This window comes from Diuraphis noxia, unplaced genomic scaffold, assembly GCF_037042655.1.
Source record: "Diuraphis noxia isolate RWA-SAM2 unplaced genomic scaffold, SU_Dnox_SAM2 contig0001, whole genome shotgun sequence".
In the NCBI taxonomy this organism is placed as follows: Eukaryota; Metazoa; Arthropoda; class Insecta; order Hemiptera; family Aphididae; genus Diuraphis; species Diuraphis noxia.
The window spans coordinates 107,636,840-107,651,896 of record NW_028301711.1 but is presented as its reverse complement, the minus strand read 5'-3'; the positions used below and the strand labels follow the sequence as shown (position 1 = coordinate 107,651,896).

Sequence of the window (15,057 nt, the reverse complement as noted above, 5' to 3'; positions counted from 1 at the left end):
TGTACAATAATATGTTGTTAAGGTATAACTGTATGGAACTGTATGTTTCTTTTGCATAGTTCACACACACACAATAAGCAAGGTTACAGTTATTCATAAGTTATAACTCACATTTATTTTAAATGTGCCTTTAACAAATGAACAGAACACTTATCCATTTCACAGTAAGTTATAATGGACTTTCTTTCATAAATCTCACCTCAGCACATTCAAGTAGATTAACAAATATTAAAATTTCATAACTCATCTTATACCAGCTTTGTTCAACTGACTACTGCTGTTATTGATTATGTTGCCCATGATTGTATTAATATTAATTAGGTAAAACACACACACACACCTACAATTAGCTGCAGTGTTACAATTTTAAAGTTACCTAGCTACTCATAACTCCCTAGGTACCATATCAATTTATACTTATACGTTTTCTTACACAGTTAATTGTCTGTATATACATAACTAAGGCCGTATTTAGGGGGGAGATACAGGGTACTGTAGACCCAGGCAGCTGAGAGGGCAGCTAATTGTATTTTATTAATTTTTTTGCCCCTTGGTGTTAAATTCTTAAATACATACATAAATACATGTTGAGTTCTGCTAAATGGCTTCATCATTCCACATGCTGTACTCTTTTCAATGATCCCTATGTCGTTAGATTATTTCAATACTTTATTTGCCGTGTTGATAGAACTAATTGTACGTTGTAAATGCTTAGGTTAACTTAATATTTGAAATTTGTTTAATAATGTATTGTAGTATAGTAGGCACTGATAATTAATTTCACTATGTTATATAGATTTAAAAAATAATGTGTAATGTATATTTTAATGTTGTTATACAACAATATAACGTTTATTGCTATTATACACTGCGAAAATTCTACTGCTCAAAACAAAATATAATTGAATATTTCTATTGCATAGGTCATACACAAACACACACACTGTGTGTGACAGACAATAAGTAGAGTTATAGTTATTTATAAGTTATAACTCACTTATAACAAAACACTTATACATTTCACAGTATGTTATAATGGACTTTCTCTCATATAAGTACACTGTAGGTACTCACATGATACTACAAATATCTGATATAAATATTCTGCATACAGTATTATATATTTAGTGTTTAAATTGCATAATGTAGATACAAATACAATACACACACACACACACACACCAAAGGCTTCAGCCCCTCACATATATTTTCAATCACTGCCTCTTAGAAGTTCTTTACCGCCCTTTATACACTACAAAAATTTGCTAATTGCAAGGCAAGTAAAACTTAAAAATAAGAAATAAAACAATAATGAACTTTTATAAGTATAGGTAACAGATTTAATACAGTTTTTACATATTTTATATTCTTATTTTTCTATTTAAAATAATTTCGTTGTCAACAATATAACATCTCTATCAATATGAAGTATTGCTTATTTCGAAAACCGTTCCTTTGACATAATAGTATATCTGAGGTTATTATTATTTCTTCTCATTGCAAGTAGACTGAATTGACCTGAAGAGTGATAGCCAATTGAATCATTTCAAAAAGATTTGGAACTGTATATCTTTATCGTTAGATATATTTTCTTCGACGGTTAAATATAGTTAGTAACTCATTTCATCATATTTTTCAAAACAATCATCTCACATTTCAATTCATTAGGTATAACTTCAAACAAATATTGATTTATAAGTAATGATGATGCTTCAAAGTTTAATTTTAACAAGTTGTCTATTATTTGTTTTTTCAAAAGTAATCACTTATTGTTTTTTTATAATATAAAGCTTCGCGTGGTTTTTAGGGGGACTTTGAATGTTTTTTTATGGGGCTTACGCATGCCGAATAGGTTTTATTACCTACACAATTCATACAAAGTTAATCGGTTTAACAATATTTAATTCACTATTCGTTAGAGAAAAAAACAGCTTAAGAGTAGTTGTTTTCATACGTTTAACAACTCAAATAGTAGGTAGGTCCCGTTAGGCGTTAGGTTTTAGGAAATTATTATTTAGTTTAAAAGTAAATTTTAATTCTAATATATTCGAAATTTACATTTTGAAGAAATTATTATAATATTGTATAGGTACTAAATTGTGTAGAATTTTAAAACAAATTTATTAATACATTTTGTGTACATATATATTAGTTTAAGAATTTTTGATGAAATAGTTTTCCCAGATTTTGTACTTGAAAATCTAAGTATGTTTATCTCCCTCCCCTAAGACAAATTCCTAATTACGCCACTGACATGGCACGCATCACTCCGATCATACTGTTGATAATTATTCACAACTCATATACCTAAGGGTGCCACACTTACTGTTGTAGAGTTAACAACACATTTTGTTTCTGCAAAACTCACAGGCATATTAAACACTTATTGTTTCAGCCTAATCAACATAAATAAATAAATATAAAGATTATAAATATGCATGTATGAATACACCAATTAAACATTCTTCTGTTTTGTTCTACTGCTCAAAACAATATACAATTGAATATTCCGTATTTTAATATTGTTTAGGTGAATAGTTCACAAACACACACACAATAAGTAGAGTTACTTTATTTTTAAGTTATAACTAACTTTTATTTAAAATATACCAATAACAGATGAACAAAACACATTATGGACTTTCTTTCTTACAAGTACACTCTACTCACATGAGATGCTACAATCATATACCTATGTAATTTATAAATTCACTTAATAGTTAATACATATAGTATAGTACCTACACTTACTGCAGTTACTAACACATAAGCTCATTCAAGTAGATAAACAAATATTTTATAACTCATCTTATAGCAGTTTTGGCTATGGATTGCATTATTGTTAATTAGGTAAAACCATGTTTTAATTGTATTGTACATACTAACGCACACATACACATCTACATTAAATTGTGTTACACAATTTTAATGTTACTCATAACACATTGGTATCGATAGGTACTTTAACTACAAACAGTTAAAACCACCTGTTGTGTCCTGCTAAATGGCTTTCTACTGAAATCTTTATTTGTGAGAGGTGTACTAGGGATTTCATAATTCCAAATTCTGTACTCAAGACATAAACATTTCTCACTCCAATCATACTGTTGAAAGTTAATTACATAACACTACATATGGGTGCCTACACTTAATGTTGTAGAGTCAACAACAAATTTTGTTTCTGCAAAACTCATAGGCATATTAAACACTTATAAGTAAATTATTATAAAGATTATGAATATGTATGTATGAACACACCAATTAAACATTCTTCTGTTTTGTTCTACTGTTCAGTATAAAATACAATTAAAAATTTTATGTTGTTAAAGTACCTAATAATATGTTGTTGAGGTATAACTGTATGGAACTATGTTTCTTTTGCATAGTTCACACACACACACACACACACACACACACACACACACACACACACACACACACACACACACACACACACACACACACACACACACACACACACACACACACACACACACACACACACACACACACACACACACACACACACACACACACACACACACACACACACACACACACACACACACACACACACACACACACACACACACACACACACACACACACACACACACACACACAATAAGTAGAGTTACAGTTATTTATAAGTTATAGCTCACTTTTATTTTAAATGTACCTTTAACAAATGAACAAAACACTTATACATTTCACAGTATATTAAAATGGACTTTCTTCCATATAAGTACACTGTAGGTGTACTCACATGATACTATAAGTATCTGATATAAATATTCTGCAAAACATAAATCTTACCCACTTAATGCATATAGTATAGACTATACTGTACAGTTAACAACACATGAGAACATTCAACAATTTTTGTCTCAAGTTTACTGTCACAAGTAGATTAACCAACATTATGATTGTATTAGTGTTAATTAGGTAAAACTGTGTACATACGAACACACACACACACCACAGCCCCTCACATATATTTTACAATCACTGACTATCAGAAGTTATCCTTTATCCTCTATAAAAACGTGCTAATTGCCAGGCAAGTAAAACTTAAAAATAAAACAATAATAAACTTTTATAAGTATAGGTAACAGATTTAATACAGTTTTTACATTTTATATTCTTATTTTTCTATTTAAAATAATTTCGTTGTCAACAATATAACATCTCTATCAATATGAAGTATTGCTTATTTCGAAAACCGCTCCTTTGACATAATAGTAGATTTGAGGTAATTGTTATTTCTTCTCATTGCAGAAAATGGCCGTTGCAAGTAGACGGAATTGACCTGATGAGTGAAAGCCAATTGAATCATTTCAAAAAGATTTGGAACTGTATCTTTAGATATATTATAGTAACTCATTTCTTCATATTTTTCAAAACAATCATCTCACATTTCAATTCATAAGGTATAACTTCAAACAAATATTGATTTATAAGTAATGATGATCCTTCAAAGTTAACAAGTTTTCTATTATTCGTTTTTTCAATAGTAATCACTTATTGTTTTTTTAATATAAAGCTTTGCGTGGTTTTTAGGGGGACTTTGAATGTTTTTTAGGGGGCTTAGCCCCTACAGCCCCTCCCCCACTACAGCGCCTATGACAGACACACACACTTACACCTACACTAAATGTGTTACAACTCACAACTATATCAACTTATACTTATATGTTTTCTTAAACAGTTGTTTGTCTGTACCTACATACATAACACATCGGTACCTAGGTATTTTAACTACAAACAGTTGAGTTCTGCTAAATGGCTTTCTACTGAATTCTTTATTAATTGTAAGATGTGTACTACGGATTTCATCATTCCACATGCTATACTCTTATCAATGCTCCCTATACTTTAGAACTAACTGTACATCGTATATGCTTAAGTTAACTTATTATTATGTGTCACCATGAATTGCTATTTGTATTTGTTATATAACGTTTATTACTATATACGCCGTGAAAGTTGCTGATTTTATATGTAAGATAAAGCAAGTTATCAGTGGTCAAAAAAGTAGTTCTTCTGTTTTGTTTTACTGCTCAAAACAAAATACAATTGAATAATTTGACCGTATTGATATTGAACTATGTTTCTATTGCATAGTTCACACACGCACTCAATAAAAGGTAGAGTTACAGTTATTGTACTTTTAACAAATGAACAAAACACTTATACGTTTTCGCAATATAGTTTATAATGGACTTTCTTTCATACAATTACATAGTACTCACATGATACAAATATTCACCTCAGATGGCTCAGACTTACCATATAATTTATAGTATCTACACTTACTTTTATAAATATGAATGTACAAACTAATCAACTCATCTTCTTATATCTGTATTTTAACCTAACCGTACTTCAATTGTATTGCACATAGACGCAATTAGAGTAAAAAAATTGGGAGGCCTTCAGCCCCTCACATATATTTTTCAATCACTGCCTTTTAGAAGTTATTTTCCACTCTCTATACCACCATAATATTATGATGTCATGTTACTTTTGACGTTAAAATAATAGTAATGCAATAATAATAATAATGTACCATGTACAAATAATATTTAAAAACAACTGTTTCTGTTTGCTTTTAAAATGTTAAAATGTCACTTTTGGTTCGACTTTGTGTGATCTGTATAAACGTTGACGGTGTCGATGGCGTTTCCATGCGTGGGTATTTATCATGTACCTACACTATACACTCATGATGATGTAGGTATTGTTTAGGTATGTTTAACGGAAAATGCGAAAAAGGTCATAAACTGGGAACCGGTTTTGCTGTGCACGAATCAATTATACATTCAGTAAAGGAGTTTAGAGATATAAATCCGAGAATTACAACTTTAACAATTAAAACAGACAATTTTGACATGGTATTAATCAACGCGCATGCTCCAACTGAGGATAAGAATGAAGAAGAAAAAGAGCTGTTTTATGCAACACTAGAAGATACGTTTAGCACGTCAAAAGGTGATATAAAATTAGTATTAGGTGATTTCAATGCAAAAATAGGAAGGGAAGAGCGCTACAAATCGACTATTGGAAACTACAGCCTTCATTCCAGCACCAACGATAATGGTACTAAATTAATCGACTTCGCTTTAGGAAAGGGTTTGGTGGTCAAAAGTACTATGTTCCAACGAAAAGACATACATAAATATACATGGATCTCGCCGAATGGGAGACATAAAAACCAAATTGACCATGTCCTAATAAATAATAGATTCAAAAATAGTATCCTGAATATAAGAACTTTACGGGGAGCTGATATGGACTCGGACCACCTATTGGTTGGTATATGGATGAAAGTAAAAATTAAGAAGTATAAGAAAGGTAATCTAACAAACAAAGGACGTACCGATATAAATAAACTAAAGGACAAACAAATATGCAAAGAGTATGTAGAGTGCTTTCAGAATATTATTAAAAGTAAACAACTAGATATAGAAAGAAACTTAAATGTTGATAAAACATGGGAACATGTAAAAGAAAGCATAAATAAAGCATCATCGAAAGTCTTGGGAAAAAAAGTATCGAAAACAAAACCATGGATCAATACGATTTGTGAAGAAGCTGTACAAAGAAGAAAATTAGCAAGACAAGAGTGGTTAATTGACACTAACAACGGAGTAACACTGAGAAGATTTAGAACTCGCCAAAAAGAAGCCAGCAAGATATTGAGATGTGAAAAGAGAAAATACGTTCAAAACATATTAGAAACAGCAGAACTCGATTATAAAACACACAGAACTAGGGATATGTATAAGCGAGTGAATGATCTCAGAGGTGGATACAAAAAGAAAGAAAGATTTCTAAGGGATGATGATGGCTCCCTGATAACTACAAATGAAGAGTTGGCAAAGAAATGGGCTAGCTACTTTGAAAACTTGCTAAACTGTGAAGAACCGAATGAAACCTTTAATTTTAATTTTAATCAGGAAATCCAAGAATCACAGGATTGTGAATAACCGACCTTGGAAGAAATAAAATTACAGATAAACATGCTAAAGAATAACAAATCCCCCGGAGAGGATGACATTCAATCAGAGCTCTTAAAGGAAGGCGGAGAGGAAATGGTAATGTGGTTATGGAAGGTAATTCACGAAGTCTGGACAACTGAAAAAATGCCTAAAGAGTGGAAGACAGCGGTGATCTGTCCAATTCATAAAAAGGGAAGTAAACAAGACTGCAATAACTATCGTAGGATAGCCCTCTTAAACGTGGCGTATAAAATTTTTTCAAATTGCCTATTAACAAGAATAAAAACAAAAGCAGAACAAATTATTGGCAATTACCAAGGTGGCTTCAGACCGGGAAGATCGACCACAGACCAGATATTTATTTTAAGACAAATATTTCAAAAATTCACGTTCTTTTCATAGATTTTGATAGCATCCATAGAGAAAGCTTAATAAACATATTGAGAGAATTCCATTTCCAGGACAAGCTTATAAAATTGGTTGGGATAAGCATTTTGGATACATTTGTCAAAGTTAAGGTTGGAAATACAAAATCAGACCCAATTTTAGTTAAATCGGGATTAAGACAGGGAGACGCTATGTCACCAATCTTATTTAATATAGTAGTAGAGAAAGTCGTAAGAGAGATGAATATTACACCGCAAGAAGGAGTTAAATTCCAGGAAACTTCCATAGGACTTCTGGCTTATGCAGATGATCTGGTGATCATGGAGGATTCACAAGACGGACTAAAAGATTTATTAAACCGGCTGGAGAAAGCAGCACTGAAAGTTGGACTCCATATCAATGAGGACAGAACGGAATATATGGTAGTAGGAAGACGAGACACTATAAGATTATATCCAACTCTTAACATCAACAACCGAAATTTCAAAAGAACAAGACAATTTAAGTACCTAGGATCCATACTTTCAGAGAGAAATGAAATCGAAATAGAAATAGGAACAAGAATTCAGTCAGGAAATAAATGCCTTTATGGTCTTGCGAAATTACTGGGATCAAGATCACTTTCAAGAGAGTTAAAATTACAATTATACATCACATTAATACGACCTGTTATTACTTATGGAGCTGAGGCGTGGCCATTAAGGAAAAGTGATGAAAGAAAACTCTTAGTTCTGGAAAGAAAAATACTGAGGAAGATCTTTGGACCAGTAAAGGACAGGCTTAGTGGGGAATGGAGAATAAGGAAGAATGATGAACTAGAGACACTCTTTCATAAACCCAGTATACTCGAAACGATAAAGAACAAAAGATTGCTTTGGGCTGGGCATGCCTGGCGTAGTCAAAACCCACTCATACGTGTGGTACTGGAGGAGAACCCTAATGGAAAAAGACCGCTGGGAAGACCACGTCGGAGATGGGAGGATGGAGTTAGGGATGATGTGAAAGCATTAGGTGGAGGAGAAGATTGGAGATTACAGGCATCGAATAGAGAAAACTGGAGGCAAGGATGTATGTCGGGATGGTCATAGTGGCCGAGTTTACCGAAGAAGAAGAAGAAGGTATGTGTGTAATTCACTTTATGTCATTGGCACGTCGGACATTTTTACGTTCATTCTTACCAACACAAGTAGTCCGTCGGTTTCATTTCATTGTTATTGGTAATTTTTAACATTTATCCTTTAATTTGTATTGTTTTAGTGCACTCGACAAAAATGACAGTGTGGCTGATTAATTATGATATTAAGATATTGTATATGGTATTATATTTTACGTTTCATGTGGGTCGACTTTTGATTACCGACTCTCTAATACGAATTGATAGACGCTCGAACACGGTTTTCAAATAGTGCCGCCTTCGATGGGTTACCACAAAAACCTTTTATTATAAATCCACATATCGCGACGTCAATCGTATTACCTACTCATATCGTCTACCATTATGGTAGTGCAACATTACATGCGCTATGTACAAAATTCTAACCATACAGTCTCCGAAATCGGTATTCACTTGAGGTGACTGACTTGCTAGACATTTAAATACGGCATTCGGCTTTACGCTTTTCGTTTCGACATTCATAACAGCACAAGACTGGACCGTATCGACTGTTGAACTGGGATTTCAAATTTGCCGCTTTCGAAACGATACCTCCACGCCTCATCATAAATCGTTATCACCTGCTACGACTTTTTATTATTGTCCGGCGAGTACAGCAATGATTTTAATAATTCAAACGACTCTACGTCCACCATCGGTACCCACTTTTCACCGACCAAGGGGGTTTGGGGGTATATCACTATGGCATGTGTACAGGATTTTATAGTGTACTCATTTGGTGAGCAATGACGATAACAATTATTCTTAATTTATTCTCTGCCAAAACGCATAAGACATTGCAATGTATTCGCATTCGTCTGTCGGTTTCATTTCGTTTTTATTGGTACTTTTTAACATTTATCCTTTAATTTGTATTGTGACGGTGTGGCTGATTAATTGACTAATTATGGTATTGAGATATTGTATATGATACAGCATTAAACCTTACAGTTTTGAACGTTTCATGCGGGACCCACTAAAAGGTCTACTTTTGATTACCAACTTCCTAACGAATGGATAGATGCTCGAACACGGTTTTCAAATACTGTCGCTTTCGATGGATTACCACCTCACCGGTGGGCCTCATCAAAAACCCTTTATCATTAATCCACATATCGCGACGTCAATCGTATTACCTACTCATATCGTCTAGCAGTATGGTAGGACGTAGTGCGACGTTACAGGCGCTACGTACATAATTCTAACTATATACTCTCCGAAATCGGTATTCACTTGACGTGACCGACTTGCTAGACATTTAAATACGGCTTTCGGCTTTACGCTTTTCGTTTCGACATTCATAACAGCACAAGACTGGACCGTATCGACTGTTAAACTGGAATTTCAAATTTGCCGCTTTCGAAACGATACCTCTACGCCTTACAGAAATCGTTATCACCTTCTACGACTTTTGATTATTGACCAGCGAGTACAGCAATGATTTTAATAATTCAAACGACTCTGTCTCCGCCATCGGTACCCACTTTTCACCGACCAAGGGGGTCTGGGGGTCTCCCCCAGCTAGCACGGAGGGCTAGTATATTATAAAACGCTAAGACGGTGGCGCGTCCCGGTGTCGATTATTTCGTCCCATAGCGAATCACCAATCACAAAATTCGACGGCGATTCTCGCTTATCGCTTTTCGCCTTTTCCGATGTTTGCGCGTTATTGATAACTCGAGTGCGATTCTTCAGATTCTCGCCGGCGGGTGCCGACATTTTCGCTTTTCGCCCCCCGCACTACCGTTTTCGACCTTTTTTCGGCCCCGTTCGAGCTCTCATCGCGTTCCCCGCGAGTTTTTACCGTCCGCGCGGTCCGCTCTTCTCCCGTGCGCCGTCCGCCGGGGCCGAGACGTCGATCGCCAGAACCGTCGCCGCCCGTCGTCAGTCGCCCGGATTTCCAGACGTTTTAGTTTTTCCCCGATCCGTTTCGTCTCTTTAAAGGCCGCGAGTGCTTTTTTTCGGTTCGCAGCCTTCCCCGCCGTCTTTTACGTGCCTACGCCTGTACACGATTTTGTTTGAATTCAATAAATCACATTATTATAATATATCGCCTTGCGTTTGTCGTTTTTTCCTTTAGTCGTAAGACAGTGTATCGCATCAATATAACGTGTGTTGTTATAGACATACAGAAGGATGTACTGCCACGCGTACTACGTAATTAACGTGTACCGTGCCCATAGGTTGGTCGGGGACACAGATCGTGATGCCATCGGGAGAATAACTTTAATCTTTATTGTAGCAAACAGCTGCACGTCGCCTGATGTACACACGATTCTGTGATGTGATACATCCTACTTGACAATTAAACGAGCGAGTTGTAGTGATGTGTAGTGCCTACGTGACCAAATACAAATGGACATCACAGCTCAACGTAACAAATCGTTCTCACTTTAACGGCTGTATATATATCGTTATAGAATTACACAATTCTGTTTGACTTGGTGCATTGAGCAATACATACACAACAATAATAACGCATATATACAGTGTATGTAATTGCAATGTATTCGCATTCGGTATGCCTTCGCGTGACTAATAGCATAATATATCTAATTGGAGTAACATATACACCGGAGAGGTTGTAAAACAAGTAGTACATGACTTTTATTCTTTATCAAACACACATCAGACATTACAATGTATTCGAATTGGGTATTTATGTTTGCTGTGCTTTCTGTTGTCTGTGATACGATTCACCCAAACACGGTACATAACAATTAAATATATGTGATGTGTAGATTATAAACTCTGCTGTAATATACTGGATTTTATAGTGTACTCATTTGGTAAGCGACGTTAATGTTCCGCTGCTCTTATGTGTTGTTTATGTTTTAAAAAACAAATAAACATGTAAGTATTTAATGCACAACGATATATATTGTAATATGTAGTACATGACTTATATTTTTTAACAAAACACAATGTATTCGTATTGGATGACTATGATCACCTTTAAAATGCAATATTTAATAGTATTTGGAATACATAAATATATACATTATATATGATTTGATGAAAACAATGGTGTCTGTAAGTATTCATATATTGTAAAATAAGTGCATTATGCAATAATTTATAAAACAACGGTATATATATACACGAGAGGTAAGAATATATGATTCATAGAATTCACATATTACGTATCCAATGGGTCAAATGGAATATGATTCATTATTAATGTTTATAGAATTATGACTTATTACCGCGGTAACTCGGTTGCATAAAGTTTAATAAATTATTATTCAAGATTATCATCTAGGCAGTGGTTTCAAATGTATTTCGTTATTCAAATGCAAGTCACACTAACAATAAATTATGTCAATTTCATTTCATTTTTACTGCTTAACAATTATTCCGAATTGACACTTTTAAATTCTGTATTTGTAAGTTTTACACTAACATACTGCTGCAATAATGTTTTTGTCAAAACAATCTATCCAACTAACTTTGTTTAAAACATAAATGTAGATCATGCAGTCGATAGTTATCGGTGCCTACACTTAATGTTGTAGAGTCAACAACAAATTTTGTTTCTGCAAAACTCATAGGCATATTAAACACTTATAAATAAAAATTATTATAAAGATTATGAATATGTATGTATGAACACACCAATTAAACGTTCTTCTGTTTTGTTCTACTGCTCATATAAATTACAATTGAATAATATGTACAATAATATGTTGTTAAGGTATAACTGTATGGAACTGTATGTTTCTTTTGCATAGTTCACACACACACAATAAGCAAGGTTACAGTTATTTATAAGTTATAACTCACATTTATTTTAAATGTGCCTTTAACAAATGAACAGAACACTTATACATTTCACAGTAAGTTATAATGGACTTTCTTTCATAAATCTCACCTCAGCACATTCAAGTAGATTAACAAATATTAAAATTTCATAACTCATCTTATACCAGTTTTGTTCAACTGACTACTGCTGTTATTGATTATGTTGCCTATGATTGTATTAATATTAATTAGGTAAAACACACACACACACACACCTACGATTAGCTGCAGTGTTACAATTTTAAAGTTACCTAGCTACTCATAACTCCCTAGGTACCATATCAATTTATACTCATACGTTTTCTTACACAGTTAATTGTCTGGATATACATAACTAAGGCCGTATTTAGGGGGGAAGATACAGGGTACTGTTGCCCCAGGCAGCTGAGAGGGCAGCTAATTGTATTTTTTATAATGATTAATGAGGCGTATTTTATTATTTTTTTTGCCCCTTGGTGTCAAATTCTTAAATACATACATAAATACATGTTGAGTTCTGCTAAATGGCTTCATCATTCCACATGCTGTACTCTTTTCAATGATCCCTATATCTCATTTGGTAAGCGACGTTAATGTTCCGCTGCTCTTATGTGTTGTTTATGTTTTAAAAAACAAATAAACATGCAAGTATTTAATGCACAACAATATATATTGTAATATGTAGTACATGACTTATATTTTTTAACAAAACACAATGTATTCGTATTGGATGACTATGATCACCTTTAAAATGCAATATTTAATAGTATTTGGAATACATAAATATATAATATATTGTATATGATTTGATGAAAACAATGGTGTGTGTAAGTATTCATATATTGTAAAATAAGTGCATTATGCAATAATATATAAAACAACGGTATATATATACACGAGAGGTAAGAATATATGATTTATAGAATTCACATGTGTATTCAATGGGTTAAATGGAATACGATTCATTATTAATTATATCAAAAAACAGCTTAACAGTAGTAGTTTCCACAGAGATTAACAACTCGAATAGTAGGTAGGTCCCGTTAGGCGTTAGGCATAGTAACCGTAGGTGTGTAGATCGATACCGTGATCGTCGATTTGGCGGCGGCAATGATAATCGGCACGGTCGGTGTTTTTTTGCATTTTTTTTTTTCGAATTTTTCATTGGAAACGTTTTAAAAAAAAAAAATTTTATTGGCCGCGAGTCTGTTTCAAAGCCATCCATATCGTACCTACGTCTTCTAACAATATATTGCGTGTACGCCATTACCGTACATTATTATGCCGGGTTTACACCAAGCCGACAAAATAGCGACTTTCTGTCTCGCGACGAAATGGAAACATAAATGATAATTATTGTACCGTCGGCTAAATTTTTGCATTTGCTACATCACGGGGTGACACACGTCTTATGTATAATACCATATAAGTATATCATTAAATCGGTTGAAAATGTTTATAGAATTATGACTTATTACCGCGGTAACTCGGTTGCATAAAGTTTAATAAATTATTATTCAAGATTATCATCTAGGCAGTGGTTTCAAATGTATTTCGTTATTCAAATGCAAGTCACACAAACAATAAATTATGTCAATTTCATTTCATTTTTACTGCTTAACAATTATTCCAAATTGACACTTTTAAATTCTGTATTTGTAAGTTTTACACTAACATGCTGCTGCAATAATGTTTTTGTCAAAACAATCTATCCAACTAACTTCGTTTAAAACATAAATGTAGATCATGCAGTCGATAGTTATCGGTGCCTACACTTACTGTTGTAGAGTCAACAACACGTTTGTAACTGCGAAACACACAGGCATGTTAACACTTATTGTTTCAGCCTAATCAACATAAATAAATTAATATAAAGATTATAAATATGTATGAACACACCGTTCTTCTGTATTTTAAAATACAATTGAAAATGTTGACCGTATTTATGTTGTTTAGGTAGGACTGTGTGGAACTATGTTTCTATTGCATAGTTCACACACACTAAGTTATTTATAAGTTATAACTCACTTTTATTTTACCTTTAACAAATTATCAAAACACTTATACATTTCACAGTATGTATACTGTACACTCACATGATACTATACAAGTATCTGATATAAATATTCTGCATAACATAAATCTCACCTCAGACTTATCATATAATATTATAATTTGTTCTACTGCTGTTATTGATTATGGCTTTCTACTGAATTCTTTATTTGTGAGACGTGTACTAGGGATTCCATCATTCCAAATTCTGTAATGGGTGCCTGCACTTAATGTTGTAGAGTCAACAACAAATTTTTTTTCTGCAAAACTCATAGGCATATTAAACACTTATAAATAAAAATTATTATAAAGATTATGAATATGTATGTATGAACACACCAATTAAACGTTCTTCTGTTTTGTTCTACTGCTCATATAAATTACAATTGAATAATATGTACAATAATATGTTGTTAAGGTATAACTGTAACGAACTGTATGTTTCTTTTGCATAGTTCACACACACACAATAAGCAAGGTTACAGTTATTTATAAGTTATAACTCACATTTATTTTAAATGTGCCTTTAACAAATGAACAGAACACTTATCCATTTCACAGTAAGTTATAATGGACTTTCTTTCATAAATCTCACCTCAGCACATTCAAGTAGATTAACAAATATTAAAGTTTCATAACTCATCTTATACCAGCTTTGTTCAACTGACTACTGCTATTATTGAT

General features: G+C 33.2%; 1 protein-coding gene across 1 annotated transcript; it reads left to right on the top strand.

The window, feature by feature from the left end:
- Window positions 1–5,750: 5,750 nt before the first annotated feature.
- On the top strand, window positions 5,751–6,989 carry LOC149063282 (uncharacterized). Its single transcript, XM_089215599.1, has one exon. The coding sequence runs from the start codon at window positions 5,751–5,753 to the stop codon at window positions 6,987–6,989; it is 1,239 nt and encodes a 412-aa protein (XP_089071725.1).
- The last annotated feature ends 8,068 nt before the right edge of the window (window positions 6,990–15,057 follow it).

Bases quoted from the DNA above. Each gene is read 5' to 3' on its own strand.
- LOC149063282 (XM_089215599.1), top strand. From the start codon at position 5,751: ATGTTTAACGGAAAATGCGAAAAAGGTCATAAACTGGGAACCGGTTTT.